The 12,187-nt window shown below is 37.7% G+C and overlaps 1 protein-coding gene and 1 pseudogene across 1 annotated transcript; both read right to left on the bottom strand.

Annotated features, from left to right (window-relative positions):
- Nucleotides 1-2,562: 2,562 nt before the first annotated feature.
- Nucleotides 2,563-5,967, bottom strand: LOC130739192 (uncharacterized; annotated as a pseudogene).
- A 1,063-nt stretch (nt 5,968-7,030) lies between these two features.
- LOC130739191 (probable galactinol--sucrose galactosyltransferase 5) lies at nt 7,031-11,806 on the bottom strand. Its single transcript, XM_057591429.1, has 4 exons — nt 10,276-11,806; nt 9,189-9,366; nt 8,512-8,882; nt 7,031-7,838 (listed from the first exon to the last, which is right to left on the bottom strand). Exons 1-4 carry the CDS (start codon nt 11,500-11,502, stop codon nt 7,269-7,271), a joined length of 2,346 nt encoding a protein of 781 aa, XP_057447412.1. The 5' UTR covers nt 11,503-11,806; the 3' UTR covers nt 7,031-7,268.
- Nucleotides 11,807-12,187: the final 381 nt, after the last annotated feature.

The raw sequence follows: 12,187 nt of genomic DNA, 5'->3' as shown, positions 1-12,187 counted from the left end.
TTTTATTATTTGTCCAGGGCCTCCAAAATGTCGGGACCGCCCCTGAAAATAAGAGGGAAATGTGGAGAAGCGTTAACAATGTGGGACTAAAAAGAGTTGACAAATGATTTACTTTCATTTGAATTTTCAATGTTTTATGTCATCTTTGACGTATTTTTTTAACTATCCAAAATTGTAATATGTCTCGGTATGTCTAATCACAGATGTAAATGACAACAACATATTTCAAATTGCACCGACTTCATGCAAAGTGAACACCCACAACTCTATATATGTGTCCTTGAATATACTTCCATGAACATGTTGTAGAAATATCTTGGTTTTATCTTATTTTAAAAAAAATTAATAGACATCTAATTTAGCTCTTGAATTGTTCATAAAAGTTATAGAATATTTTCCTATCTTTCCAACAAGACAAATATCACATCAATGTCATTTTTGTGGCATAAATTAGTAATACACTCAAAATAAAGAAGCTAATACATATTTCTCATGAAAAGGTTAGACCGCCCTAGCTATATGTCAAGCGTTAAGTCGTCATTTGCTGACCATGCTACGCCTCGTTCAGTCTTTTTTTTATAGGCAAATGTTAGTTATTAGTAATGTTGGTAAATTAATCAATCTTTAGGGTTTGAACCCTAGACTCTTCACCCTTCATTCCCCCAAACTCTTATGTTCCCTAACTCTTACCACATGAGCTAACCCTTAGAGATGTCCAACCTTCTTTTAATTGCTTCAAGCACTAGGTCTGGGCGGGTCCTATAGGACCAGGCCCCGCCCAACCCACAATTTTCGCTTATAAAAAAAACTAAACACAATATCTTTTTTGTTTCCCAAGGTATTCTCACAACCAGCAGCCATGATGAGACTAATCTCCCGAAACTCTGAAATCATATTACTTACTTCTACTATTATTAATTATATAAGATTTAGTTTATACAATACAAAATATCATATTCCCTAAAAGTAAACATGACATCTATTTGACGTAAAGAAAACGCCTACAAAAATATGCACTTCATTTCAATCATCAAAATCTCCGTGATTCGTGATTTGATAAAACTCTTCCATAATTTTTTTAATGGTAAATGTCTATGCAAAAATTAATTAAAAAAGAAATATGTACATTTTATTTCCATAGTTACTTTTTGCCATCAAAATAAAAATAAAAATATATATATTCAGAGGTCCAAGCAATCGGTACAAAGGGAATGGGAAGATTTTTTTTTTGTTGGCATCCCATATATGGAAGACAAGAAGAGTAAATGGAATAGTGAATGTTATTGATTTTCAAAAGAAGTTGTCTAAATCACCATGAGAGTAACTTAACCACACCCTAATGTACCAGGATGATTATTTGTAAAAAAAAAAATAAATAAATAATAAAATTTCTTATCCACTTATCTTAAATATGATTGATGTATTTTGAATGATGTTAAGTTACTCTCATGGGTGATTTAGATAACTTTTTTAAAAGGGTTAAAATGAGGCTTTTAAATAAAACATTTCTTACTTTTTTTGAAATTCAACTCATACATAGATTAAGTAGAACTGGGCATAAAAGCCAATACATCAGAGTCCACAAGCGGTAAAACCTCGTTAGGTACTTCCTCTAACCAGACAACCCTCGGAAAAGAGGAAGCGTGACGAGCTAAATAATCCGCAACCGCATTGCCACTACGGCGTACAAAAGAAATAGAAACAGAATAAAATTGAGAAACTAAACGATGACAATCTGCTAATCCAAATAAGAACTACCACCTGAGGAACATTTCTTACTTTGACTGTATAGGAGTTCAGATTATTTATGCGACATGTAAAAGGATAAAATGTAATAGCATAATGCACATAGGGGGTATACATGGTATACTTAAAGCACTTTCACAATTTTGAATTGTTCCAGAGCCACAAGGCAATCGACACACTTGTTTTTGTTATAAACATCACGTATATAATGGGCAAGCACAATTTCGTTTTCGTTCTGTAAGTATTGACTTTTCTCTCACATGAGTGAGTACTATATATGGTCAAAGTATTTTATTTTAATTGAGGAAGGTACGGTCCTATATACTATATACTTGATTTTTTTTCCACTTGTTATTGATCAATGATCATAGTGGTCAATTATTATTTATGGAAAATACTTTCACATAAGAATAAGAATGGATACAATATTCGGCTACAAGCTTGGTTTAATGGGTTTGATATTGTCACTTCCAGCACCTCAAACTTGAACCGGCTTGGATAACATCTAGACAAATAAAAGCGGGGTTTCACGAAAAATGAGCCGGGATGGATAAATATGTTTCCAGATAATTTTTTTTTTATAAACCTGTTAAAGTAATTCTCACCCCCTTTCTATCAAAAAATTCCAAAAAACACATCATTCCTCTTTCTCATTCTCCCCCTCACAACCTCACAGCACATCTACTAAGTTTTCTAAGACCTTGAAGTTGTTAGTGTTTTTGGAAGTTTTCACTACAAGTTAGACTACCAACAAAAAAAATCATAACCCAATACGTAGGAGGAACCCAACCCAGTTGTTCATGAAACTTTCTAAAATGCATAAACACAACACAAATATGTTACCATAATTTAAACATATCAATAGTGTGCTGATTAATAAAATCACAAGCCAAATGCCCTTTGCGAGAATGTTCGAATAATATCAACATCATTAACTGACTTGAATATCTCCCGCTCGGTGTAACATATCATCAAATCATTGAACCACTCATTATTGATCTTGTTGCGCAAATTAGGCTTGATAATCTTCATAGCTGAAAAAGCTCTTTCAACAGACGCTGTCAACACCGGTAATATCAAAGCCAACTCAATAAGTTTGTAGACCAATGGAAATACTAAATGTTTCTCAGTTTCAACATCATCACAAGTAGAAAAGGAAACATGCCTTCTCACATGAAGTACATAAGTGGCAAGTTGCTCCCTTATTGTTCCACGGTCATCATCAGAAAAGTCAGCTTGATAAATATCAGCAAGATGAACAAGCTTATCAACATCAAACCTGGAGAAAGAGTTCTTGGGGTCAAGACATGAGAAACAATTAAGCACAAGATTACTTCTTTCACTAAAGCGGTGATCCATCTCCACACATATTTTGTCAATAGCAACATAAAAAATCTCAGCACGGTAATGGTGAAGATTAGTGATAGTCCTCCCTTCTTTCCTTGAACGACCCAAAACAGGTATTTCTTCATCCATATTTGGCACCGGAATACCTTTATCAACACAAAATTCTTGGACATCACCAAATAAATTATCCCAACCACTCTCTCTCAATGTGGTCAAACGAGCTTTGACATCATCAACTAAATCCATGGCAAGCACAATATTAAGATCATTTCTTTGCAAGACTTTTGAAAGCTCGTTTGTGATACCAAACAACTTTAACATAAGCTTCAAAATAAAAGCAAATTTAAAGCTCTCCATTGTTTCTATCAAATCTGCTGCTCGAGATGGTACACGTCCATCTTCATCAACCATACTAAGCACCTTTAACACGGAGGACCACATGTTATCCAAACGAAGCAAGGTAGTATGATGTGAACCCCATCTAGTATCATCGGGTCTAGCGAGACTAGATTATTGGTGCAAGCCCCTTCCTGTAGATATCTCACCACTCTCAAGGCTATTCAAAATATCTTGGTGTTGTTCCTCCGTCGATGCATCTCGTCTCTTGCAAGATGCACTTGTTGTGGTCACAATCAAGGAGATATACTCAAAGAAATCATGAATAGATGAGCAATTACTAGCAACGGACACAACCACCAATTGCAAACAATGAGTATAACAATGAACATAGAAAGCATAAGGGTTTTCATCTAGAATCTTTCTTTGCAAACCATTAAATTCACCTCTCATATTTGAAGCCCCATCATATCCTTGCCCTCGTATCTTTGAAATAGATAACTTGTAATGATCAAGAATACCATAAAGAGCATCCTTTAGTGCCTCGGATGTAGTATCTTTGACATGATGTAGAGCAATAAATCGTTCCACAACCTTCCCTTTGTCGCTCAAAAACCTAGTAAGAAAAATACAACAAGGTTAGTTGGTGGCATGAAGAATAATAGGTAATGAAAAGTACAACTACTAACCTCACCATCACCGCCATTTGCTCATTGACAGATATATCACGTGACTCATCAATAAGCACGGAGAATTGTTTATCACTAATCTCTTTCATAATCACCTTAGTAACTTCATGTGCACAACACATTACAAGCTCCTTTTGAATGTCACCGGAAGTCATTGTGCAATTTTTTACACCATGGTCAAAAGCATCTTTCACTTGTTCATTGTTAGATTTTACCCAATCTACCAACTCTCTAAAATTCCCCCTGTTTAGAGAAGTAGAGGATTCATCATGGTCACAGAAAGCCATGCCTTGTGTAATGAGATATCTTGAACAATCTACCAAACAAATCAAACGGATCTTATACGATTCTTCTAATTCCCTGGTTGCTCTAGCAAGCAAACTTCCCTCAACTTGTTTGTGATTAATATAATCATCATATTGCTTTACACATGAGTTGTGTCTACTATTATGACCACCAACATGATCTTTCAAGGCTTGAGATGCATGCTTCCAATCTGTAAATCCGTCTTTGGTGAAGACTTCATAACCAAACTGTTCGGCCCTCCCAGGTTGCTTAAAGAGAAAGCAATAGAAACAATAAGCTGCATTCTTGAACTCACTGTATTCTAACCATGTGTACTGCTCATACCATTTCTTAGAAAATGATCTTTTAGCACTTCCAAATTCAGTTTGAGGAAATTTTGCCAAAGTTGGTCGCATTGGACCCTTCGTGACATATGTCATCCTCACATCGTCTTGAATCTTCGGAGCATACTCATCAATTTGTTTCCTACGACCTGGATCACGCTCAATCTCATTTGGATTAAACTCATTGGCAACATTAGGCGGCGGCTCTACTTTGGGTTCCGGTTGCACAACATTCACATTCTCAATAGTTGCTCTACCAACCAAAAACCTCTTCATCTCTGAAATTTAATGATCTAAAGTTAATAATGAAATATAATGCAACATCTAAAATTGTTCTACAAGGCAATTAGATGTAAGATTTGTGACTATAACACAATTATTAGCACTGAATGTTACAATTGCAAAACATAGTAGACTCGACAATGCTTATATGAAAAGTCAAAGTAGTGTTTAGTTACCTTGTTCTTCAGATTGACCAAAACTAGATGATTCTCAGTTCCACCAGAAACAAGCTCATAGCCCCTCTCACTCAGAGCCTGAAACATATTTATGGATAATTAGGCCTGACCTTGCATTTTAAATACAAGTATGACTTCTAACCGAAGCATGATTTTTGGTTTACAATGAAATATATACTACAGTGCTGCATTGGAGAAAAGAAAAACACTCTGACAGTGAAACAAATTCAACAAGGAGAAGATAAATTAATTAATAAACTGCTGCATTGCAGATATTAAAAGTCCTTAATCACTTTGTCTAAGTTCATGTATGAATAACCACTAGGCCTAGTTTCTTCCTCTGCAACACAGTAAATGACGATATCCAATTAAGAAAAAATGCTGAAATTTTCCTTAAAGTCATATAATAAAGCAAGTGAAATTGAACTAGGAAGCAGCATCTAGAGCCGTTTTCTCCATTAGACAAATCCAGATAGATAAGGAAATTGAACCCTTGACACTCTGAAAATATGGCACTGAATTTCACATATACATCCAAAAACAAAACAAAAAACCCTAAAACAAGAGCAATCTCAGAAATCATAAAGAGAAATCTCAGCAGAATCAACATACCTGATAAAGGAAAAAGCTCCTTTTAGAGAGGGAAAGAGAACGAGTGCGAGAGGAAGAAGACGATGTGGGATTCAGAATTTCAAAGAAGGTGTGTGTGAGACTGTGAAAGGAAAACGTGTGCAGTGTGCAAGGGCATAGTCATCTGTGTGCTGTGCTTCACTCCCTCATCTCTTTTTTTTTTTTTTTTCAAAAAAGGGCCTGCGGCCCAAGTAATATTTTTCTGTTCTATTAACAACTCATCTCGTTTCAATTATACAGTCGATAGTTCAAGTGATAGGAGTAGGAGGATATATGAGTTTGATAGAGAGATTGATTCCTGACGAGTGTAATTTATCTTTCCGATAAAAAAAAAGTGTACATAAAATAAATTATACAGTCAAGAGTGTCTTATTTATAGCCACCAACAAAACTAATTTGTTACAAGTTTAGATTACTTCTAACAATATGCTCATAGTCAATGAATTTGGTAAGTTCAGCCCAAAAAATTAAAAACTAGAATTTGGCAAGACAAAGAGAAATCAACAAGAGAAGTAGTAATGTGGTATATGCTGCTGAAAGCTTTTTGTTAGATCAGTTGATGAGATAGTAGCAGCAGCATGGAATAAGCAACAACATATTCTTCTAAACCCTTTCTACCTTTTTATTTTCTTTGTAGTGTAGGTCGACGTTGGAAAAGGTTTTTACTTTTGTTAAACGCACCGGCAATGCGGTTGCTGATTTTTTGGCGAGGAACGCTTCCACCTACGCTGAGTCAGTTTGGGTGGAAGAGGTTCCCTCTGCTGTTTTATCTTTTGTGGATGCTGATGTAATACTTCTTTGCCCGTTTCGATTTAATATATTTCATGTTTACTTTTTAAAAAACCATTAGTTTGTAGTTTTAACAATCAAGATTGTTGCATGAAAAATAAAATAATCGAAAAACTTCTGCAATTATTGATGATAGGTTGTTTTATGTGCGGCAGAGGCAGGAAGGAACACAGTTCATTAGTTATTAAGATATTCACCTACCCTGATTTGTGATACCAAATTATAAAGCTACATAATAAGCCATTTCATTGATCGCCTTGTAACAATTTAAATTCTATTAGTTTCTGATTTTTTGCTTCAATGTTGCAATTGCAAAGGAGCTAATCATGGTAGGATTTGTAGCACAAAGTGTTTGAACGAGAAACAAAGGTACACTTGAAAAACAAATGCCATTCAACCCAAAAGAGAGAAAAAGAAAAAAAATGACATTCATTTAAAAAAGAAAGAAACATGCTTTGAAGTTTGATCATAGATACAATAATCCAATAACTCAGTTGCTTCCCTCTCAGTGAAGAGTAAAACTAGAAAGCAAGTTATCAGTCATGCAAAGCAAATAAGGGATAAAAAAAGACCCTTAACATTGTTCACAATGAAAAAAAAAACTGAATAATAATAATAATTATATATCTGAGTCAATCCCATGCTCAGAATATATACTGAACATATGACAACTTGGAAGAGCTAGGCCAAGGTACTTGAATAATGACCATGGAACCTTCATATTCAAAATCAGCTTCTTTCCCATCAATTCTACAAGCACTTGGTCTCTCTGAAGAAAACACTCTCATCTCTCCTGTGCCTCTTACTCCAACTTGAACCAAATTCTGAGCCTCATCAAAATCCAAGGATTGAATTGCTCCACCAGTGTTGAGCATATTCACCAAACCAACAGGAGCAAACTGCACAGACTTGGAAGCCAAGGAGGCAGTGACAACAGGGGAAACCGTTACGAGCTCGAAATCGAATGGCTCCAATGAGATTTCTTCGCGGTCGGATGGTGATGAGAGGAGGAGCTTCTTTGCTTTGCTGAAATACAAGGCGAAAAGTTGGACTTTTTCAATGGAGATTGGGTTCTTACCACTGTTCCACTCAATGTCTTGGATGCTGATCTTGGTTGATACCAGATGAGAAAACTCAGCAGCACCTTTGTTGGATCTATGCTCACGAGACCAACCTCCTCCTTGGCAGTTAAATACCCCAAGAACTCCAGTGTACTGCATCAGAAAGTAAAATCACAACAATGTTAGATTCTAGCCCAAAATTCTGATCACTTTTTCAAGTAGTATTTGACAATGTTACTCAATTTGCTTTTAAAGAATTCTGCTATTATAGACACATATGTATTTGGAAGTAACTTAGAGTGTGTTTGGTTTGGTTTCCTATTAGGAAACCCCAGAATCTATTATGGTAGGTAGACTAAAATCAATTATGGATGAAAATATTGATGTTAGATAGTCATTTTGGAGACTTGATTTCAGACACAAAATCAATTCTAGTATAAGCTAGAGAGAGTAACTTGTGCGTCTAATATAATCAATTGTGAGATTTTACAACAGAATTTCACAATACTACCTAACAAAAATCACTTTTTCATAAATGTATACAAACATAAATCAATTCACTTTCAACTCACTTATAACGTGGTAAATTTTACAGTGTAGCTTCTGAGTGTAAGAAGGAATAATAAGTCAATTCAAACATACTATTAGTAATATCCCAATTTCCTAGTCTCTTCATTGTTAAGAAAGAAAGAAAAAGGATTCTTATCCTATATGACACAGTTCCTGGATAAATAATGCTCACCAACCTCATAGATATTACAAAATCATATGATTGACAATTGGGACCTATTCAATTATTATGAGATGTGAGGAGGGGAAAGCTCACCTTGTTGAGGTTCCATATCTTGAGCATTGTTTTGCCATCATGGAGAGGATCAGCAAAGAGACAGTCCTTAGTGGGGAGTGCATAGTGCTCACATCTCAGGATGCACCCATCAGGCAAGACCAAAGTCTTGAGGAGTTCAAAGTTGTGACTCCCAACTTTGTCACTGACATAGATTGGTCCACCAGAAATGGCTCTTGAGGCAGCATGAAAAGCAGCACAAGGGTGTGTGGACTGGAACATGTCCCAATCTGGGTGGATGAAGTTCCCCATCCACAAACTGTTGTAGGCACAGTGCACCATGTGACACCCTTGCAGCCAAAATGTGCCATTTGGGTCACCACTGTTGTCACAGGTTGGCCAGAAATCATCACCTGTAGTTCAATCTAAGTCATGAATATTTCAAATAGACGGCAAACCTAGTGTTATAAAGCTCTCGCTATATGCGAGGTCCAGGGAGGGGTCGGACTCATTTTGTGAATCTCATGTCAACCGTCTTACCTTGCATTATTGCAGGAGATTAATTCCCCTGCTCAAACATGTGACCAGAAAGTCACATGGCAACAACCTTACCGTTGCGTCGAGGCTCCCCTCAGAGAAATTTTTAAAACAAAAAGAAAAAAATTGACATGTTTGTGTTGTGTGTTAATTTAGGGTGAGAAAATTGGTTTGTCCCTTACCAACACGACCAAGGGATATGGTTTCAGTTCCTAGCAACATGAAATCATTGCAGTGCTCCATGCTGGCAATGACACCATTGCCTTTGAAATGTTTCCTCACTGAAGCTGCGAAAGCCTTGTGATATGCCTTTGCCAAATCAACTCTGCCACCATATTTCTCAGCCACCAGCTCTAGCAACTGTTTTAACAGTCCAATAAGTAAGCATCCATATAAAGCAAACAACCCAACAAAAAAAAGGAGATCATCAAAGATAACTAATAGAAATTAAAAACACTTCACACATTTGAAACTCCTACAACACTTACCAGTTCAAAGTGATATCAATAATCTATTTTCTAAAGAAAAAAATGTTAAAAAAGAAAACTCAAAAACAAAACAGAAATTGCAAAAAGGGGAACTTTGGTGTTAACCAAGTAATCGCTGGTCTGCATACCAAGTAGGAGTTGGAGTATTTTTTTCAAAGGGGGAAACTTCAATTAAAAAATAAACAGATAACGTGCCGACCAAAAGAAATAAAATGAAATATGCCAAGTGCCAACAGTTATGGTCAAACAAGTCATAAAGACCAAAACAACTCTCCCCCATTGCATAACAAAGAATGGTTGATGACAATGGCTCTACAACATGAACTGTGAATCTGTGATGACACAAACTGGGTCACTTTATGTGTGCCCTTGGTTGTGACACGTAGCTTACTGATTGTTCATAACTCATCACAATAATAAAATAATGGAACACTTCTTTTACACTCAAAATACTCTTTCAATGAAAAATGTACCAGAATAGAAAAATTAACAGATTTGAAAATAGAAATGCTTCAACTATCTGTCAAAAAGAAATGCTTCAACTATATGACAAACAAGAAATTATATAATTTGTCATAAATTTCAGAGGAAAAGTAAAAAAAACTCATGCACCCTTTGATATTTCTTGACAAAAACATAGCTATCATTATCTACATGTTACTGTGAATACAAAATAACACAAAAAAAAGAATAAAATAAAACTTGATTATAAGGGTTATGACTTTTTGCATGAAAAAAACAGAGGTTGTGGTTAGAAACAGAGTGAGAACAGAGAACTTACATGCATGACATCAACCTTGACCCCATCAACCCCAGAAGCTTCCAAGTGTGAGTGAAGTCCTTCATACATCAAATCCACAAACTGAGGCAGGACCACTCCAACCCCATGACTCACCATCTTATCCACCGCCAAATCCTCCATGGTCCCCTTTAACCCCGGCGACAACAGAGGAGTCTCCACCACCGCCTCCGGCAACCCCTCCACACCAGGCCTCACTCCACCCCAATACCCACACATCGCATGCCAAACATACACATACTCCACCGTCTCAAACCCCTCCTTCAACTCCTTCACAAACGCACCCAACCCCTTCTTCTCACCCTCTTTTCCATAGTCTCTGAACTTGTAATTCTCTTCAAACTTTATCAACCGGCACGGCATTTGCTCCCCCGCCACCGTGTGGTTCATCCCTTCCTTCGTCACCGGGTCGGAGTCGTGACCAATGGACTGCCACCCGTCGTCGAGCAGCACCATCCCCGGCGGACAACCACCTTCCACCAACCCCTTCACGCCTTCCAGAACGCCGCGAGGGTGCACCGTGAGGTAGAACGCGTCCCACGTGCACCACCCGAACTTGTCGACGATCCCCGGCGGGGTCTTGTCTTCCAAGAGGTTGAAGCTTCCGAGATGGGTCCGAACCACCTTCATCGCTTCTTTCACCAGCGAAAATGGGTCGTCGCCGGCGTGGAGGTACACCACGGCGGAGTAGGAATCTCCGGTGACCTTGGTCGACCCGCTTTCCACGCAGGCCTCGACGGTGTCGTCGCCGGAGCCTTGGAGTGATGCTCTGAATGAACCTTCGATGATGGGGACGAAGAGAACATAGGGTCGACCCGAACCCGAATCGGAACCCGGTTCAGGGTCCGAATTCTTCAGCATGAGGAACTGGGTTTCGGTTTCGAGGTCTCGGCCGTTTGACCCGACCCAGAGGGTGGTCCACCAGACCTTGAACCGGAAGAGGCTGGTGAAGTTGATGTTTTTGAGTTTCCCCAGAGGTGCCACGTGGCGGCTGTGGGGCTTGGTGGCGTGGAAGCCGAGGAAGCAGCCGGTGGAGGTTGTGGAGGAGGAGTAGGTGCATGGGGTGGTGGTGATGTTTTTGGGAACATCGGAGAGGATGACGTGGCCGTTGACTTTTAGGGTTGACTCTTCAAGGGTGAAGGGTGAAGGGTTGAAGCCATTCATGTGTTTGGTGATGGTGGGGGATTGTTTGCTCAAATTGGGAGCCATTTTTTGGTGTTGAAGGTAAAATGAAAGGTTGAATGTGAATGAATGTTGTATATTGTGAAGTGTTTGTGTGTGAGAATGAAGGAGAAGAATGGTGTTTATATTGTGGGAGAGGAGAGGAAATTAGGGTAGTGATATAGAGATTTGATGTGCTAAAATGATGAAAGAATATGAGTAGATTTTGTTTGGTAATTTGTGCTAGTAGTAAGGGAAGTGTTTGATTTGATTTGGTGTTTGTGATTGTGTTAATGATGAAGTGAATCAAGAGTTGCTGTTTTTGTTTTGATGAACAAAGGAGGGAAGAGTGGTCAATTTATAGGGGATGCGTGCATGGTGTGGGGTCCAAAGGAAGGAGAGGTGAAGGTTGGTTGTGAAATTTTGATTCGGATAAGTTTCTTTCTTTAATTAGGAAAAAGAGTGGAGAACTTTTTATTAGTGTATTTTTTCATTTCTTTATTTGAAAATGTAGTATGAATGATGTATTTATTATTAAAATTCTAGTAATGACATTTCAGAAGAATTTGTGGAGTATATTTGTTGAAGGGTAGCAATTGCAAGTTTTAAGATTTTTTTTTTTTAAATTGTGTGGGTTCAACTATAGTCACCATCGAATATGGATCCTCTCCTGCACCATACTTTCTCCGGCCCCTCCAGCAGATTTTCATCCATTGATTCAATCATCTAATGG

Source organism: Lotus japonicus, chromosome 2 (genome assembly GCF_012489685.1).
Source record: "Lotus japonicus ecotype B-129 chromosome 2, LjGifu_v1.2".
In the NCBI taxonomy this organism is placed as follows: domain Eukaryota; kingdom Viridiplantae; phylum Streptophyta; class Magnoliopsida; order Fabales; family Fabaceae; genus Lotus; species Lotus japonicus.
The sequence above is the reverse complement of the archived record's forward strand: the minus strand, read 5'-3'. Positions and strand labels throughout refer to the sequence as shown.